The sequence below is a fragment of the Castor canadensis genome, chromosome 10, assembly GCF_047511655.1.
Source record: "Castor canadensis chromosome 10, mCasCan1.hap1v2, whole genome shotgun sequence".
Classification (NCBI taxonomy): domain Eukaryota; kingdom Metazoa; phylum Chordata; class Mammalia; order Rodentia; family Castoridae; genus Castor; species Castor canadensis.
The window spans coordinates 32,340,259-32,360,601 of record NC_133395.1 but is presented as its reverse complement, the minus strand read 5'-3'; the positions used below and the strand labels follow the sequence as shown (position 1 = coordinate 32,360,601).

General features: G+C 41.6%; 1 protein-coding gene and 1 long non-coding RNA gene across 3 annotated transcripts; one reads left to right on the top strand and one right to left on the bottom strand.

The window, feature by feature from the left end:
• Window positions 1–2,321: 2,321 nt before the first annotated feature.
• LOC109696344 (uncharacterized) lies at window positions 2,322–10,365 on the bottom strand. Its single transcript, XR_012436195.1, has 4 exons — window positions 9,635–10,365; window positions 8,577–8,711; window positions 5,537–5,738; window positions 2,322–3,290 (listed from the first exon to the last, which is right to left on the bottom strand). It is a non-coding gene; the product is annotated as an uncharacterized lncRNA (long non-coding RNA).
• Window positions 9,222–18,580, top strand: Acod1 (aconitate decarboxylase 1). 2 transcript variants are annotated; one of them, XM_020179371.2, is made up of 5 exons: window positions 9,222–9,380; window positions 13,551–13,712; window positions 14,409–14,498; window positions 15,914–16,119; window positions 16,981–18,580. In XM_020179371.2, exons 2-5 carry the CDS (start codon window positions 13,635–13,637, stop codon window positions 17,933–17,935), a joined length of 1,329 nt encoding a protein of 442 aa, XP_020034960.1. In that variant the 5' UTR covers window positions 9,222–9,380; window positions 13,551–13,634; the 3' UTR covers window positions 17,936–18,580. The 2 variants fall into 2 exon arrangements, with proteins under 2 accessions (XP_020034960.1, XP_020034958.1); XM_020179369.2 differs by lacking the exon at window positions 9,222–9,380 and adding an exon at window positions 9,725–9,869.
• The last annotated feature ends 1,763 nt before the right edge of the window (window positions 18,581–20,343 follow it).

Here is a 20,343-nt window from a genome sequence, read left to right as displayed (position 1 = left end):
TATACACATGCACACATAAAACATATTTTGGCAAAGATACATAAGCTCAACAACTGTTTAATCATGGACTAGTATGCCATCTCTGTAGCTAGGAATTATTGTTCCAAAATATCATATGTAATCCACATCATTTTGCCTTAAAAACCTCCTCCTTGCTTCAACCTCCTTGAAAATACATAGGATTTACCATGGTGAGTGTATTTCTAGTGCTCTGCTATTCTCAAATAAATATGATTCTTTGGAGAATCTCTCTGATCTCTACTTAGCCTGACAGTTTCCAAGATTAGGGTTGGTCATTGCAGCTTGAAAGACCGGGGGGACACAGGTGCAGCTACCACAATGGAAGACCTTGTAGTCAAGGGTCACAGCCCAACTTCTGTAATAGATCTAACTAATAAGGGATTTAGCACATGAAAGACCAGCGCAGAATCACTTGACATGAATCAAAACAACACACGAAAGAGAGCTACCGAGGTGAAAAAGCATTGTGAACAATCCTAGAAGAAAACTTTAATATTTGAAGTAATTTTCTCTATGACATGAAGAAGTTGCAGTATTCATAAAATACTAACATAAAATGTGAATTGGAGAATAAGAAAGAGTTCTTACAAAGTAAAAACATGATTGCTATAGTTTGGATCTTGAATGTCAAAGGCTTTGGTCCCCAGGGTGACACTATTGAGAAGTGATAGAATCTTTAAGCAATGGGACCGTGTGTGAGGTGTTTGGGTCATTGGGGGGTGCCCCTAAAGGATCTGTGTGTCCTGGCCCCTCTTTCTTCCTGGTTCCTTGGCTTGTAAGTAGTTTTGTTTCTTACATGTAAGCAGTTCTGCTCTGCCCCATGTTCCTACCATACTGCTTCCTAGATCCACAACCAAAGCAACAGGGCCAGTCATACCCAGGAGCCTCCAAAGCTGTGAAGCAAAGCAACCTTGTCTCTTTACATGTTTATTATCTCAGGTTTGGGGGTTGTTTTGTTTTTGTTTTTGTTGTTGTTTTATTTTGGTGGCACTGGGGTTAGAACTACCTGCTAGGCAGGTGCTCTACTGCTTGAGCCATACCGCCAGCTCTCTGGTATTTTGTCATAGTTCTGGAAAGCCGAGTAATACATGTCAAAATAGGAAACTCATTAAAAGAACTGAATAGTGGAATGGACACAAGTTAAGACAAATTAGTGATCAGAAAACCAAGTCATGCAATCCTATCAGAACATTGGGTAGAAGTATAGAAAACGTGATGATGGCAAGATTTGAGTGGAGATGTGAAGGATAAATCCAGAGTCATAATGTCTACCTAACACATATCCAGAAGGAGAAATACAGAGGGCACTGAATCAAGAAAATTTCCCTGAGATGAAAAAGAGTCTCTGGTGAGAGATGGGAATGCCAAAACGATGGACCCTGACATCTGCCAAACACAAATACAAGTAATTGTATTCCTTTTGAGGTCCACAACAATTCTATAGCTAAAGTTAGCTTCCAAAAAACACGACCTACCAGGGTTCTACTCTGTCTGCTACAGGTGCATGAATTCCTGTACACACTATTTTTTAAAGTCTGGCAGATTTATTCTCTTTTTAGCAAATGTCAGATGTGAGGCAACACAGTCCATGGAGAGTCAGTCAACGTTTGCTAGTTAACTAAAAACACTGACAGGCTACCTTATGCTTATGAGAAAGCTAAAGACATACCTTTCTTTGAGGTAGGGTGATATGGAGGATAAAGGACAACCACATTGAGCACCCATAAATGGAAAGATTTCTTCACCAGAAAATACGTTGAGTCAATTGTATTTGAGCAATGATTTTACAGTCATACGCTTATCCGGTGCTTTGGATTCTTCACTTTATGGTTCTTGGAACTTAATTCCTGTGTACATACAAAATTTCTTTCAACGTTTAATACGTTGGTAAATAAAACAGAAGAGGGGCACAGATCCAGGCACAATAACATTGACTCATGCTACACTTGTAATTAATATAAAATTAAATTCACTGTAAATTCAATTTTTAAATTTATTTTTATCTGATACATGAAAACATAGAACTCAGCCAAGTGCTTATGGTGCATGCCTGTAATCCTGGCTACTCAGGAGGCAGAGGTCAGGTGGATCACAGTTCGAAGCCAGCCCGCACAAATAGTTTGCAAGACCCTATCTCAAAAACACCCAACACAAAAAAGTGCTGGTGGAGTGGCTCAAAGTGTAGGCCCTGTGTTCAAGCCCCAGTACTGCAAAATAAAATAAAATAAACTTACACAAATTAATGAGTAGAATTATTTATCTTAAATATTTCTAAATATTTGTTTGGTGTTTTGGTGGTACTGAGGTTTGAACTCAGGGCCTTGATCTTGCTGGGCAGACACTCTACCACTTGAGCCATGCCCCCAGCCCTTTTGTTTTATTTTTAGTTAGGGTGTCTCATTTATGCTCAGGCCTGCCTGTCCACATCCTCTTATTTACGCTTCCCGCATAGTTGGGGTGATAGGCATGCCACCATGTCCAGCTCATTGGTTGAGGTGGGGTCTGGATAACTTTGACCTGGGCTGGCCTTGTCTTATGATCCTCCTGATCTCAGCTTCCAGAGTACCTGGGATTATAGGTATGAGCCACTGCACCTGACCTAAATATTTGTTTTAAAATATTCTTTCCTGAACTTTCTTCTTCCTCCTTTAAATTTGATTATTTTTCTTTCTCAAGAACAAATGGAGCCAGAATAATTAAAGATAGATGATAACATAGGGTGGAAGTTAGGACCAAGGTTGTTTTAAGGGAATTAATTATAACCCACCCCAAATTTCATCTTTTACAAAAATATCCTCACGGTAAGTATATTTTAATGGGTCAAATGAATAACAAAGAAATAATCCAGGAGATGAAGATTCTGACTACCACTGTGATTTCTCATAAGATGTGCTGTTTCAATAAAGTGAGACAATAATGACAATGATGTGATTGACTTGTCAGATTTTGCTCAATAATAACACAGGAAGGGCAGGGCAGGGAAATCCAAATACCCCAAATCAGCTATTCTGCACAAAATCAAACAGACCACACATTGCTTTTCCTTTTTGAGAACTAGTTTACATTTTCATATCGTTGATTTATTGTCTCAAATAGTCCTGGTTTACTCAATAGCTTCCATTCTTCTACAAGCAATTCCTTACAGTCGGAAGTGCTCTTGTCATGGTGAAAGAAAGATTTGTTCCCTGTGTGCAAACTGCTGTCAGACCACCATTTCAGAAGAGGATAGAAGCCACCACCATTAAACAATATATCTTCCTGACACATTTCTGTGAGGAATGAAGAGGGTTAACCATTACTCATGTTAGCAAAGCTGAGGCAGACTAGACTAGTGAAAGTTCGGGACTCTTAGAACATACATGGCTAATATGGTATTTCAGGCTGAGCCTTCTTCTCTTTCCCTAAGCTTTCTTTTCAGTTGCAGATGTGCATAGGTTGTTCACACCCTGGCATGAGGACAACTCAACCCATCCTCACCTGGCAGGGGCCACCCATGCCCCTCCCCACTCTTCCACTATTTGTGGTTAGGAATCACTAGTTCTTCCCTTCCCGTAGGTTAGCAATGAGTTTTAAAAGCACCTGGAAAAGAGCCTCTCTCTCTGTTTCTGGCCCCCACCTGATCAACCATGACCTTCTATAATTCCCCTCCTCAATCTTTAATAAACACCATTACCTCCTTTACCACCTTCTTGTCCTGCCTGGATGTTTCCACATAGGACACAAAGAATTTGGAAATCTTCTCTTCAGGAACTGCACCTGCCGACAACAGATTGACTTCTCCAAAGCACCAGGTGTGCATTAATTCATTCAACAAATACTGTGCACTTATTGTTTATGGAGGCCCATGGGAGGCCCTGGAATGTGGTCATCGGCAGGGCAGATCCTAGAGAGAATTTTCCTGCCTAATCAGGAACCCCATGCAGGAAGATGCACTTACCCTAGACTTACGACATTGTGGAGGCGTCCTGGGACGTGACCTCTAGACTTAGACGGCCCTCTCAACTTTAGCACTATTAACCTTTAGGGTCAATTAGTTCTTTGCTGTTGGGGACTATTCGGACTTTGTCCACTAGATGTTACTGTTTGGTGGCAATCAAAATATCTCCATATACTGCCAAATGTCTTCTGGGGGGACAAGCTCATCCCTAGATAAGAGGACTGGTTTAGATGGAAGATGAGGAGAAAAAACTGTGGGGTGGGGGAAGAAAACAGTGGGGGGAAGGTGGAGGGAGAAGACCCGAGAAGCCAGAGCAAACCATTAATGCAGTGGTGCAAGGGTCTCTTTTTGTGTGTGTGCGGGACTGGGGTTTGAACTTAAGGCCTCATGCTTGCTAAGCAGGTGCTCTATGCAGACCGCAGTCCATTTTGCCCTGGTTATTTTGGAGATGAGGGTTTCTTGAACTATATGCCCAGGCTGGCCTCGAATCATGATCCTCCTAATCTCAGCCTCCCAAGTAGCCAGGATTACAGGCATGAGCCACTGGCGCTAGGCAGTGTAATGGCCATGGTCTGTGAATGATGCTATGCTTGACGTAAGAACAAAGAGACATCTAAGTCATATCCCAAGGGCCCTTAGAGGTCATTATCAGCTTGGAGTTTATATTATTTATCTGTTGCTATGGGTGATGGTTAATTTTATGTGTCAATGCAACTAGGCCACAGGGTGATCAGATATTTGGCTAGATGTTATTCTGGATGCTTCTAAAGAGATATTTTGGATGAGTTTAACATTTAAGTTGATAAACTGAGTAAAGCAGATCCCACTCCCTAAGGTGAATGGCCTCACCCACAGGTGAAAACCTGATAGAACGAAGTAGAAATTCCTCCTGCACACTGCCTCTGAGCCAGTCTGAAGGGTTTTTTTCTTGCCTTCAGACTTGAACTGAAACGTGCTCTTCCTGAGTCTCAATCTCACTAGCGTTTGGACTAGAACTACACCATCTGCTCTCGGGCCTGCAGATCTGAACTGGCATCGCTTTTCAGGATTTCTAACTTATCAGCCTCATCTCTTAGGACTTGTCAGCCACTCCAGTCTCATGAGCCAATTCCCTGTAATAAATTATAAATTCTCCTCTCTCTCCTCTCTCTCTCTCTCTCTCTACACACACACACACACACACACACACACACACACACACACACACACATACACAATCAGTTGGTTCTGTTCCTCTGGAGAACCGTGGCAAATACAAATTATCTCAAAACATCATTTAAAACGATAAACCTGAGTTGGGTACAGTGACTTGTACTTATAGTCCCAGCTACTTGGGAGATGGACACTGGGAAGATCATAGTTCAAAGCCAAACCTGAGCAAAAAGTAATCTAAAGCAAAAACAGCCGGGGGTGTGCTCAAGTTGTAGAATGATTGCTAGCACAAGACCCTGAGTTCAAACCCCAGTACCAGCAAAATTAAATAAATAAATAAATGAAACAACAACCTTTGTTCTAGCAACAGTTTCTAAGGGTCAGGACTCCTTGGGCCACACAGCTGAGTGGCTCTGGCTTGAGTACCTTGTGAGACTTCCAGCTGGCTGCTGTCTCTGCTGTGACCTGCTATGAATGATCCTTGCTGAGCTGGCCATTGGCAGGATGCTTCAGTTCCACCCATATGGGCCTCTCCACTCCCTGGGGCCACTCACAGCCCTGCTTCCTTCAGGGTGGCTGGGCAAAAAGATTTCCACTTAAAAACAATAGCTCTGGCTTCCTCTTAGATCTAGAAGCAAAGCATAATGGTACTTACCAATCATTTTTAAATTTTTTAACAAAATTCATTTTAACTAGTATACATAAACATGAAAAATGTACATACTAATGGCACAAGTGATGTTTTTATATATGTATGATTGTGTAAGCTTTAAATCAAGTTAAACATCTAGGTCCTCCTAAATGTTTAGTAAAAGGGAAACATTTATTATGTCTTTATGACAAAAACTTTCAGAATCCTAGCTTCTGGCTGTTTTGAAATGTACAGGATGATGTTGTTATCTGAATTGATCCTGCTACGCAGCAGCTCCCTCCTCCCACCTAACTGACCAACCTTCCCCATCCTCCTCCCCACTACTCTCCCCAGCCTCCGGCAACCACCCTCCGACTCTCATGAGTCCTTGACCTTCTGTGCCTGACTCATTTCATTCAGCATAATGATCTCCAGTTCCATCCATTCTTCTCCGTGACTAAACAGTATTCTATTATGTATGTAAGCCACATTTTCTCTGCCCATTCATCAGCTGGTGGGCACTTAGTTTGTTTCTACTTCTTGGCTCTTGTGAATAGTGCGCCAATGGACGTCCAAGTGCAGATGGCTTTGTCACAATCAGTAGTGGGATAGCTGAACCATATGGTAGTTCCATCTTTCACTTTTTTTGAGGAGCCTCCATATTGTTTTCCACAATGGCTCTCTGATTTACCTTCCCACCAACATTGTGCAAGGGTTCCTTTTTCCCCACATTCTCACCAGCACTCATTATTTTAGCATTGGTCATTCTTACCGCAGTGAAGTAATATCTCCTTGTGGTTTTGACTTGCATTTTCCTAATACCTAGCGACAGTCAGCATTTTTTTCCTGTACCTGTTGGCCATTTGTACGCCTTCTTTCAAGAAATGTCTGTTTAGGTCTACTATCCATTTTAACCAGATTGTTTTTTTAAACAGGTTTCAAAATTTTGTTTATTTATTCATGCATTCATTCATTCATTTTTGCTATTTGTTTTTTGGAATTCTTTTCATACAATGAGTATCAACCTTTTTTCAGATATATAGTTTACAAATATTTTCTCCTACTCTGCCGGCTGTCTTTTCACCCTGTTGATTGCTTCTTTTGCTGTGCAGAATTTTTTAATTTTAGATAATCTTGTGTATCTATTTTTGCTTTTGTTTCTTCCTCCCTTGAGTCTGTCAAAAAACTTCATTTAAGTGTTTGTTCCATTTTTTATTTGATTTTTGTAAATGGTGAGAAATAGGGTATAGTGTCACTGCATGTATATATCCAATTTTCAATGCTATTTACAGAAAAGTCTGTCCTTTCTCTTAAAACCTAAATTAAAAATCAGTTTATCAACAATGAATGGGTTTATTCCAGGCTCTCTATTGCCCCATTCATCTAGGTATCTGTATTTATGCCAGTATCATACCGACTGATTATTATAGCTTTGCAGGATATTTTCAATTCAGGTATTAGGATGCCTCCTGCTTTGTTCCTTTTGCTCAAGATGTTTTTGGCTATTCAAGTTTCTCTTTTGTTTGGTTGCTTGCTTATTTGGGTTTTTTGTTTGTTTTTGTTGTTTAATTTTTTTCTCCCATGTATATTTTAGCATTATTTTTTCTAGTCCTTTGGGGAAATGGCATTTATATTTTTGATAGTGATTGCACTGAATCTACAAATTGCTTTGGATAGTATGGGCATTTTAACAATATTGAGTCTTCCCATCCATGAACACAAGATTCTCTTCCATTTTTTGTTTGTCCTTTTCAATTTCTTTCATCAATGTTATCTGTTGTTTTTGATTGGAGAATTGTCATCAAAATTTATGATTTAAACACCTAAATAACTAGAAAGTAACTAATTACAAAGGGATTTAGTTTTTTAATTGGTCACAGCTCCATAAAACTACTAAGTAAATAATTAAAGTAGAAAGTAATTAACTGACCCTTTTCTGAATTTAATAGAAGGCAAACCTGAGGCCCAGAGGGACTAAATGATAGAACATCCTCTAAAGCTCAACAGACATGACAAGGCTCACTGACACTTCATGAAGCTTTCCTTAGGGAAATAAGTAAGACCTTTGTGGGGCCTCTCCCTTTTCCTGGAAAGTATGCTAGGAATCTCATCTCTTAACTTCCTGCTGAACTTTAAAACTATTTTTTAACTTTTGGAGTCTTGACTTTCTCTTATTCAAATTGAAAATAATAACAGTGACATTTTTCAGAGAGTTTCTTTTGGGAAATAAGAATATCTACCGCAGGACTAAAGGTGCAGCTGAAGAGGTAGAGCACCTACTTTGCAAACATGAAGCCCTGAGTTCAAACCCCAGTGGAGTAAGTATAAATGGAGTAAGCTGGAAAAAACAGAATTTTCAATTGGAATAATAAGATAGATTTTGTTTGTCAATCTAGATGTCTATGTTTCCTTTCAACTTAAAAAGATTACTATAAACACCAATTTATGTAGACTACCCAGCAGTAAGTGCTAGAATCTTGAAATATAATTATTCTTATACAATGCCCCAAAATGCCTATCTTGCCCATCCCCCACCCCAAATACCCACAGCAGTCCTTGAATACAAGAATCCACCTTCCACTGGACACTGACTTTGGAGTCCACAGATATCAAATAGAGATTGAGATGGTATCTTAAAGTACACAGCCAAATGGGTGTCAATGTTGAACCTACAACTATGGTTGGGAAGCCCACTTCAAACCCAGTGGGTTTATAAGTAGAGTCCAAGTACTCCTAAGTTCTCATCCTTACCATTCAAGTAGGTACAGCTGCAACCTCACATGCCCCCCTTCCTTTGACCCTTCATTAAATGCTTAGGATAACCAGAGTACCTACACTCTCCTGGTTGCTGCTGGTCACTTCTCACTGTGACTTGCATCCTGAGCTTTTCTCTCCAGCTCTTTTCATTGTATGCAATATTAATCTCTTCTGCTTTTATGTTCCAAACACTAGGTTTTATATATATATCTCCTAAAGATGGAAGGATAACATTAGGGCATTATTGTGTCAAAAAGAAAAACTTCAATATAAATACTTGATCTCACTGCTTTCTAAATCTGTCTGCCTCATCCTTCTGCATAGGGTTTTTCTGGTGGTCACCTCCCACTCCCACCAATCCATGGGGGTCCATTGGCCCTGCTTTGGGCCCTGTCTCTCCAGAATCTCTATATTCTTTCTCGACAGGATCTATCCAAGAGAAGCAAAACTACTTACCCTCACCTACCAAAGACACTGCCCATCCATAAGAGAGAGCCTTTGCATTTTTATTCAATCATTTAGTTCCTCTTTGTCCCAAAACTATTATAATAATTGGGGTAAAATCACAGGGTTTATGAAGATTTCCTTCATAATCTTCCCCCAAAGGCTACATCTAGCACTACATCTAGAACAGGCTCAAATTTTAAAGACCTTGGCTTTTGTAGTCACTATAAATACAAACCAATTGGCCATGACTAGACAGCCCAAGAGAAGTGACGACTGCCCATGTGAGCAGAGTTAGGTCCAGGCAAACCAAACCATAGTGAGTGATTATAAGTGAGGAAGCCTGGACAAGCTGTACCGCCGCCAACGCAGGCAGCAGCAAGGAGGGAGAAGCAGGCAGTATATTCTGGAAGCCAGGCAGAGGATCAGGAACCAAAGGTAAGCAAAGACAGAGCAGTGCAGGAACAAACAAGGGTCTAACTTTGTCTGAGTATATGTGGGTGTCTGTTTATCTTTCCATAAGCATCCTAAATTCTTTAGGATAAATTCCCAGAAGTGGAACAACTTTTAGATAAAAGAATGTGAATATTTTTTCTGAAGTATGGCATCTTGGCACAAGAGGCAATCCTAGTTTTACCATACATTTACTTTTCTGATGTCGGTATGGAGTCAAAAGATCGTGGCTACTGTACCTTCTAGCCTCATTTCATTCTTCATCTACCAGTGAGTGTGAGGACTCCTTACGGAGGAAGCTGAAGTGAGGTGAGTTGGAAGATGTTGAAATGGTAGAAATTCCAGGGCTAGAACAAAAGTGAAAGAGAATGGGCCTGAGAGGAGTGAAAGATATAAAGGCAGTCTTGCAACTGGAAAATTATTCTTCCAGCTCCCTCCTGAGCCACACTTCCTCTTCAGAACATGATGCTGAAGGTATTGTGACATTTTGTGTGGCTTGCTTAAATTGCTTTTCTAGCTTATTTCTTCCTTTCTCAATATTCTCAGTTGGTCTCCTTTCAAAATTGGCATTTTAACTTTTCTAATCGCGTCTGGGATATCTGATTAAGTGCATGCTAGCTCTCATGAGTGTTTTACAAAGAAGAGACCTGATTTGTAAGCTCACTGAGTTTTAACCTCTTGGTTTTATGCATGGACTTTACAATGCTGCCAGACTGCATTTCTAGCTGTCTGTTTGCTGTTGTAGCCCCCTGGGAAGTTTTTTGAGACAGAAAACATCAGATCTCCATTGGGCATTCTAGAGAGGTTAACATTCTAGAGAGTTCCCAAGAAATTCTGAAATTTATTTATTAAATACCAAATCTTGTGCCTTAATTTATACATTAGTCATGGTGTTTTACTAAAAAGAGATGCAAATGCCATGAGAAAGTCAAGCAAACCAGAAAGATATTTTAGAAAAGATGAGTGTGCATCTCACCGACAGCTGAGCAACCAGCCTTGCCTTTATTTCCCTCATGTTCCTCCCTTGCACAGCCAGGGAGGGGCCATTTGTTCTCTGACTCATGGGTGATGTTCTGCACTTGTCAGGGGATCCCAGGAGGCCCATCTTCACATGATGCCAGTGGCATGTCCTCCTGTAGATTGATGTCACACACCCCTCCTAGGTTCCATGCTGGAGTCCCTTACCTGTTGCCCAGGCATACACCTGTCTAGCTAGAATTTAAAACTCCAAGTTTTACTTAGCAGACCATCAGGCCAGTTCTTCTCTCTCTCTTCCTCCCTCCTCTGCCACTAAGATGTTTATCCAAATGTTCTGACAGCATGAAAATCAGTGTTAACATTATCCTCCATCCTGATCAGAAACATTCATGCCAGAACCCTTTCTCTCTCCCAGTCACCTTCCTCCTGCCTTCTTCCACTCTGAACTTCCTCAGCTTTCTATCAAAGCTTCAGAGACATAAAGAGTCCCCATTCTTTTGAAAATGGCTTGATAAATCTAGAGATTCTAAGAAGGGAACTAGTTGATGGCCAGGGTGGAGGACTTTCATGTGGGCACTGGTGCCATCTCTGTAGCTCTCTTTGGGCACTGAGCTCAGTCTGAAAAATCCCCATATACTTTAGATCCTATAATCCAGTAAGCCTGCACCCTACAGCTAGCATTGTCAGTGGGGAATCCGATCTCAGAGAAAGGAAGGAAGTTGAACAAAGATGTGAAGCCATCATGAGAGCAGGGAAGGGAGGCTGCTTGGCTTTCACTAAGTGGTACTCAGTGCTAGACATGTGCCGATCGCCCCTTATGGATGGATCTTAACTGTACGTAATAGATGCTCTCTTGTGAAGACATGTAGAAAACAAATAATTGCCTATGCATTGAATAATTTGATATTTAAAAGAACTGAGCTATGAAACACAGATCACTCTGCCCTGCAGGTTTTCAAGACTGGTTTGGGTGGAGAAGCAGAATAGTGTTGTTCACAAGAACAACCACAGAGAACACCATATCCATCAAGTTCACACTAGTCCCTAAGCACTCCCCAAAAGCTTCACTTCCTCCTATGTTTCCTCTCCTGGCCAGTGACACTGCCATTTCCCCATCCAGAACCTGGGCTATGCAGCAGTCTCTTACCTGCCCTTGTCTACCACGCTCAATCAATTCTCAACACCATTGCTACAGAGCTCTTCCAAACACAGTTCTGAGCATTCTGCTACCTTTCTTTCCCTCTTTTTTTTTTAACTTGGGTTTTGAACTCAGGGTGCTTGGTAGGCAGGCACTCTATTGTTTGCTCCACTCCACCAGCCCTTTCTGCTCTGGCAATTTTGGAGATAGGCTCTTGCTTTTTGCCCAGGTCAGCCTGGACCACCACCCTCCTATTTTATGTTTCCCAGCATAGCTGGGATGACAGGCATGCACAACTGTGCATGGCTATTGGTTGAGCTGGGGTCTTGTAAACTTTTTAATGCCCAGGCTGACCTGAGAACTGTGATCCTTCTGATCTCAGCCTCCCAAGTAGCGAGGATTATAGGCTGGAGTCACCGCACCCTGCTTTGCTACCTTTCTCAGGACAGCACTATGGTGCATTGTTGAAGTCTCCATCTTTAGCACAATGTAACATCCATCATTCAGTTCTAGGCTGCAAATCCATCCTCCCTGTCACCCTTGTCATATGCAGCTCTGCAGTTGACGTGCACGAGTCAACTCTCCCTCCTCTAAGCCCTGGCCTGGGCCGCTACCTCTGCCTTTAGTTTCCCCCCTATCCCCTGCACCTCACCTGGCTGACTCCTGTGTTTTCATAAAGATCAGGTATCAACACCTGGGGATGTCCCCACCAAGAAAGAGCATTGACTAGTTCTCCAGTCTGATGTCATTTTAAACTTTTTTGTAGCCATGTTCTAAAAAGAAGAAACCGAATAAATTAATATTTTACTTGGTCCATAGATCCCAAATAGTATCATAATACAGAAATTCTGATATCAATATATGCATGTATTTAAAATTACTGAGATGCATTATATTCTTTCCTTCCTACTAAATCTTCAAAATTCAGTGCTTATTTTACTCTTAGGTTTTAATTTGAACTAGGCATAATTTAAGTGCCCAATAGCCACCTGGGAGAGTAGTACCATGCCAGACATAGCAGCACCAGAGCATTTAAGAACCACTTAGAGGGCTGGTGGTGTAGCACCATGGTACATTGTTTGCCTGACATGGCTGAAAAAAAAACGAAGGCACCTAGAGCCAAGTGTGGTAGCTCATGCCTGCTTTCCCAGCTACTTGGAAGGCAGAGATTAGAAGGATCATGGTTTAATGATAGCCCTGGCAAAAAGTTCATGAGATCCCCCCATCTCAACAAAACAAGCCAAGAGTGGTGCTACACAAGTATAATCCCATCTGTATGGGAGGCATAAGTCAGAGGATCATGGTCTGAGTTCAACCCCAGGCTGAGAACCTCACTGAAAAATAACTAAACATAAAAGTCACTTAGAGATCCAAAAATCCTGTGCTAGGGTTCCCGAGATTCTTATTCTAGAGAAAGTCTAATTGTTGGAGTCTAGAGTAGAAGACAAAAATGTTCATTTTCAACAGGAATCCAGGTTGTTTGGATGCACGTGTCCCTAGGTCTACACCTTGGCTTACAAGCTAAATGCCCTGATTTTGGAGCTGGGTTGTATTCAAATCCCATTTAAGAGCTGTGAATGTTAGTGGCTTCAGCTTGATAAGTCTCACTCCTCTCACCCAGGTGAGACTCACAGTAGCACCTAAAGTCCTGGCGTGTTAAAAGGACAATGTCTTTGGAACAACCATACCTATCTTAGCTGTCTGATGCACCTCACACCCAGCCGGACCCCTTTCATGGGTGAAATACCCCTCTAGGCTCCCTTCTGACTTCCTGTGCATCCCTCTGCTATCACCCATCATGCTTTGCAGTCATCATCTGCTTGCCAGCCTGTGTTATCAACTCAACTGCACACAGAACCTGGCTATTGTGCATTTCTGCCTCCCTGTGCCTCACACACACATCTTAAAAATGGAATTAAATTTGATCAGTTAGGTTTTTTCTAGGGGAGCAAAACTCTTCACCTCAAGGTCTCTTAGCAAAAAGAACTGTGTAAATACAAAGTGGAGCAGACTCTGTTCACACCCTCTTCTCTTTGAAGTCTGTCACAGAAAGCTTTGCCAACCTGATCCATGGCTTGAAAGTGGGACACCTGACAGATGACGTCATTCACAAAAGCAAGAGGATGATTCTGGATACGCTGGGGGTGGGGTTCCTGGGGACCAGCACAGAAGTGTTTCACAAAGTTAGCCAATATAGTAAGGTAAGAAGCTCAAAGTTTATTGTAAAGATAAAAAACAAGTGTGCGTGCACGCCTAGTGTGGGGAAGACCCAGAGGGTGAGCCTGTGTTCTGTCCGCTCTATTCTTAGTTTTATAGATAGTGACTGATGCATATGGTATTTTTCCATATCACTTTATAATTCTCTCTTGTCATTGGCTTTTTTAAACTCACCCCCTTCCTTTACTAAGCCAGATGTTTATTTACTAAGACCATTCACTAGAGACAGTTCACAATGCACTATTATTATGACTGAAAGCATATTTTAACCCGAATTTCGCAGAAGCAAAAGCACCTACGACAGACCATTTGTGGTAAAGATTTTAAGATTCTCTGGAGAAAAAGCTGGCCACGCACTCTGAGCAGAAAGTGGACACATATATTGGAGACTTAGCATCCACTCACCATAGGACGTACTTGGTGTAGATGGACAGTCACCAACCCCTCTATTTACCCAAGAGCAAATAAGAGTGAATTCAGACTCACTTCCTTGGAGCATCTCTGAATCATGACCTGGGATTAAGCGACCCCATCTCCCCTCCACAGGGAAGGCTGAATGCTCCTCTACTCGGAAGAGAGAATTCCAGTCACTAGGGCTTCTGCCCCTCACAGACATTCAGATAAGGACTATGGCTGGGTTATCGTGTTCACTCTCTATGCCTCTGGTTCTTCTATTCCAGATCTACAATTCCAACCCATCCAGCACCGTTTGGGGTCGGTCGGACTTCAGGCTCCCACCCACATATGCTGCTTTTGTAAATGGTGTGGCGGTAAGAAAGTTACTTGTCTTTTCAACTATTAGACCACCATCCTAGGCCTAGAGCCAAGATATAGCTTAGAAATCGCCTACCGTCCACGCTTTATCGGAGAGATCACTAATTTCTGGGAGATGAGTGGCCTGTCTTGTCTCCTGTGTAGTCACTCCAGTTTTCATGTTTTAACAATGAATTGATGCTTTTCAAACAAATTCTAAATTAGAGGAAATGAACGGGTTTAGGATTAAAAATGTCTCCAAGGTATCCCAACTCTAAACCTTGAATGTATGCAGCAAAAAGTATAAAATACAAAATCCAGACATAATTTTTTCTTGGTTCCTTCTGTTATGGGTACCAGCTTTTATCCAGTAATATTCTGTTCATTCATTCAACACGTATTTATTGAGAAAGAAGTAATGGCCTTATGGTTTCTATATTTTCTGAATGAAAAATTGGTACTTCAAACTGGACATGGTGGCACACACGTGTAATCCCAGCTATGTGGGAGGCAGATGTAGGAGGATTAGGTCTACAGCCAGACTCTGGTTATCTGAAAAATAACCTAAAACAACAAAGGACTGGGAGCATGGATTAAATAATTGAGTGCCAAGTGCGAGGCCCAAGATTCAAATCCCAGTACTGCCAAAAAAAAAATCAGTATTTCTCATCTGACAGATGATTTTTATGTTTTTTTTTCTGTGTGCCAAGGAAAGTCTACAGATATAATTTGTACGTAAACATGTTCAGTCTTGAAATACTTTTATGGTTATGTTGACGGCAGCTTAGAATACTGCAATGCAAACCCAATGATGCGCTCAGGAGTAAATGTCCAGCAAGCAGTTAGAAACACACTACACACATCAAAAAGACATAAAATCTATCTTTAAATGAACTTCTGGTTATTACTAAATATTTCATATGGCTGGATCAAAAGGGATAAAACCTTATAGCAGAAAATAATGATTTTTAAATAGAACTTAATAGTTCATCTAAGCTTGAGAGTTTTTGTGCTGCTCTTGTAACTTCTCTAGATGTCTGAAATTACTTCATAAAAGAGACACAAGAAATATATGGCCTAGTATATAATAAATGATATTAAATTTCCAGTATGACTCTTTTTAAAGAATGGGAGAGGAAGGAAAGAACAGCTTCATAGGGGGTAGAGACTTTTCCAGAGGCTCTAGCCAGGGTAAGACACCAGATCCTCAGGGGGCGATGAGTTTCTCTCCAAGGTCCTGCCCTTCACTAGGCAGAAGAGCAGGGACCCCCAGTTGTGGAATTAGGAATCACAGCCTCTTTTCAGGTTTTAATTTCAGAGAATCAGCTCAGGAAACCTCACAGCAAAAAGATGGTTATTTCTAAGTGAAATCCCCAAACCAACACATTCAGGGGAAATTTGGGGGGGGTCTTGTTTGTGTCTATTTATACAGATTCACTCGATGGATTTTGATGATACGTGGCACCCCGCCACCCACCCTTCTGGGGCTGTCCTTCCTGTCCTCACAGCTTTAGCAGAAGCCCTGCCTGAGAGTCCAAAGTTTTCTGGCCTTGACCTGCTGCTGGCTTTCAACGTGGGTATTGAGGTGCAAGGCCGATTATTGCAGTTCTCCAAGGAAGCCAGGGACATACCAAAACGGTACGGCCAGCCCTGCCCATTGAGAAGTGACTGCTGCCCTTCGTCAGTCAGTCTGTGGTTATCTCTGCAGAGCTTCCTGGCTGAAAAGCTGGCTCTGCTGAAGATGTTAACATTAGTGCCGGCAGCTCCTTCAACTCTAATCACATACCAAACCCTATGTCCATATACAAAAGTGTGGCTTTAGAAGTACTAAAGAATTTCCCATTGAGTTTAGAGAGTCAATCAAGCAGCCAGGACCAAGAAATAAGCTGGGGCCCCAGGATGATTCATATCCCTCTGGCATCCGTGGGTCTTCTATCACTGATCCCATCCTCAGAGCAGAATATACTTTGACATTCAGTGGGATCCTTCAGACCCATGAGAACACTTAGAGTAACCTAACCTTGACTGTTTATCACACATACCAAAAGTAGCCAAATATTGGCTATATATCCTATGGTTCAATCTTAGTTTTTCGCCTCTTGGTCCAGCCTGTAGGAGAATACATTGATATAACGGGTGGTAAACTTCCAGTTTCACCAAGGCCCTCAATTCTCACAGTCATTTCAACAATCAACAAATTTTGTCTCTCTGGCAGTAACTTTAACAGTACCACTTATGAAGAACTTGCAATGTATTTATTAGGCACCACTGTAACTCGTTCAGAGCTCCCAGTCCTCGTGAAGCAGACACTGACATTATCACCACTTATGTAAGAAAAAAGAACAGATACGGAGAAGCTGAATAATTTCCCTAAGATCACAGTACTAATGAGTGGGAAGGCCAAGATTTGAACTGAGGGCGTCGGACTTCATTACTGATGCTCTTGACCGCCTATTGGTGGTTAAGATTTGTAACCTCCAACTCTGCCTTGCTTTTCAGATTCCATCCCCCTTCTGTGGTAGGAACTTTGGGCAGTGCTGCTGCTGCATCCAAGTTTTTAGGACTCAGCTTGACAAAGTGCCGAGAGGCCCTGGCCATTGCTGTTTCTTATGCCGGGGCGCCCTTGGCAAATGCTGCCACCCAGACCAAGCCCCTCCACGTGGGCAATGCTGCCAGGCACGGGATAGAAGCCACTTTCCTGGCGATGCTGGGTCTCCAAGCGAACAAGAAGATCTTGGACCTGGAGAGAGGGTTTGGGGCCTTTTATGCCAACTATTCCCCGAAAGCCCTTCCAAGCCTGGATTCCCACGTTTGGCTGCTGGAGCAGCAGGACGTAGCCTTCAAGCGTTTCCCCGCTCACCTGTCCACCCACTGGGTGGCTGACGCAGCTGCAGCCGTGAGGAGGCATCTTGTGCTTTCAGACGGGGCCCTGCTTCCTATCGACTGCATTGAGAGCATCGTGCTGAGGATTCCAGATGTGCAGTATGTCAACAGGCCCTTCCCAGACTCGGAGCACGAAGCCCGCCATTCCTTCCAGTACGTGGCCTGTGCCATGCTGCTGGATGGCGGCGTCACTGTCCCATCCTTCTACAAACACCAGATCGGAAGGCCACAGCTCAGGGAGTTGCTGAGGAAGGTGAGGCTGGAGCACCCTCCAGACAACCTGCCGAGTTTCAACACGCTGTACTGCCAGATAAGTGTCACCCTCAAGGATGGAACCACCTTCACAGAGCGCTCAGATACTTTCTATGGTCACTGGAGGAAACCACTGAGCCAGAAGGATCTACAGGAAAAATTCAAGGCCAATGCCTCCAGGATGCTGTCCTGCCACACGGTGGCAAGTCTTCTAAAGGTAGTAGAAAAGCTGGAAGAACTAGAAGACTGCTCTGTGCTGACCACACTTCTGAGAGGCCCCTCTCCTCCAGAGGAGGCTTCCAAAGTACGCAGCCTGTAACCTCTCCCAGTGCTTATCAACATCTAAACCACTTCGCTTAGGGAGATTCAATGATTTGCTTTATAAAGTGAGGGTCTGGTGCTCATTCAGCCTAGGAATTAAAAAAAAAAACAAGGTGGAACCAGTCCAGAAACAGAACTCTGCATATTTGAAAGGAATCATGACCTTTCATTGTGCCTTCAAAATAATATTCCAGAAGCAAAATAATGATCTTACAAGCACTCGAAAGGGTAAAGCTGAAGTTACCTGTGACTGGGGCTAAGGAGGAAAGTGGCCCTGTCCGCTACATGTTGCCAGTGGGACAGGGCTGGGGGTCACACCCTGCAGATTTGTAGATGAGGGGCTTTTATCATGCCCTCCACACTGCAAGGGGTGATTTTGGGATTGGTGGATTCACATCTGCCCCTGCCACTTACTACATGTAGCCCTGAGCATGTTACCAAGTAGCTTTCTGCCTCAGTTTCTCTGTTTGTAAAGTAAGAATAAGCAATCTAGGGAAAAATACAGTTTGGCTCTAGCACCCGGTCTTATCTTTTATCATATCTCTTTGTGTGGACATTTCTCTTGGGTATCTACCTAGGAAAGGCAATGTTTGCTCATTTGGTAAGTACAAGTTTAACTTAATAAAAAACTATTTCCATAGTATCTCTATCATGTTCTATATCCACCGGCAATAGACAAGTTTTCTGCTTTCTCTTCATCCTCACTAACTGTTGAAACTGCCAGTCCTTTTTATTTTAGCCATTTTAGTGATGGTGACACAGTATCTCATTTTGGTATTAATTTGCATTTCCTTAGCGGCTAATTCTTGCCCATTTTTGCCAGTTTTTTTGGTTGGATTATCTTATCGAATTATAAAACTTGGTTATACATTCTGGGTATGCATCATTAAACAACTACATGTTTCGTACTTATTTTCTTCCACTCCATGCTTTGTTTTTCCATTTTTTGAAATGGAGTTTCTTGAAAACCATTCATATTTTTATCAAGTCCATTTTACCTTTTTTTTTTTTTTTTTTGGTATTGAGGTTTAAACTTGGGGCCTTGTGCTGGCTAGGCAGGTGCTCAACGACCTGGAGCCACACCTGCAGTTCCCATTCTACCATTTTTGAAAGTTTTTTTTCTTCTTGTTGTTGTCATTCCTACTTTGGGTATCACACAAGGCTTTCTTTAAAAAAAAAAATCCTTGTGCTTGAGTACTTGCTACAAGACATATAAGGATACAGAAAGGTTGAAAGTAAAAGAAATGTGAATATTAACAAAAGAAAGGCGAGATAAATGTTAATAGTAGACAAAATAGAATTCAAATGAAAAGCATTAGTAGACATGAGAAGGGTCACCACATAACGATAAAAGCTCAAATTGCTAGGTAGCTAGAATAATCTACCTTAACAAGAATTTTTTTCTTGGTGGCTCTGGGGTTTGAACTCAGGGCCTCACCTGTGCTAGGCAAACTCTCTACTACTTGAACTTTTTTGCTGTAGTTATTTTTCAGGTAGGGTCTTCAGGTTTTGCCTGGGATGGACCTCAGACCTCAATCCTTCTACCTGTAGCCTCAGGCCTCCCACACAGCTGGGATCATAGGTGCACATCATCATACCCAACTTATTGATCGAGATGGGATCTCACTGATTTTTTGTCTGGGCTGGCCTTGAACCATGATCTTCCTGATAGTTACCTCCTAAGAAACTGTGATTATAGGTGCGCACTACCACACCAGTCTTAACAAGAAATTTTAACTTTTCTCTTAGCAATTGACATTTCAAGGAAAAAAATAAACACACTGTAATATTTAGACACAACCAACATATATTTGCCTTTATACAATATAAATTCTATACTGAAAAAAAATGAGAGAATTCACAATCTTAAAATTTTCACATTTACAAAAATAGATCATATACTAAACCATAAAGGAAGTCTTTGCAACTTTTCAAAGAACCAGAGCATAAATGTCATTTTCTCTGATCATAATGCAAATGAAGTTAAAAATCAATATAAAATGATAATCAGAAAATCCCTAAATGTTTGTAAATAAAGAACCCTTTCTCTAAATAACTTTTAGATTATAGAAGGAATTATAATGAAAATTATAAAACATTTAGAACTAGCCAATAACAAAAATACTACGCATTAAAAATTGTACAGATGCAGCTAATGTTGTAATTAGAAAAATGCATTGTTTCCACGTTGGATTACGTTGTTCCACAGGACACCTTGTACAACTATAGATCTGAATACAGATGTCCAAAGAGGTGGAAGATAAGGTGACTTTTATTGTAACCATTAGTCAAGATCTAATCATTGTCCTGTCTTAGTGCACTTCAGAAATTCCTAATAAAAGCATCTATTAATATTCTCACACAACCCCTGACAGATGCCTCACAGAAGCAGCAGGGGCTGGGGAA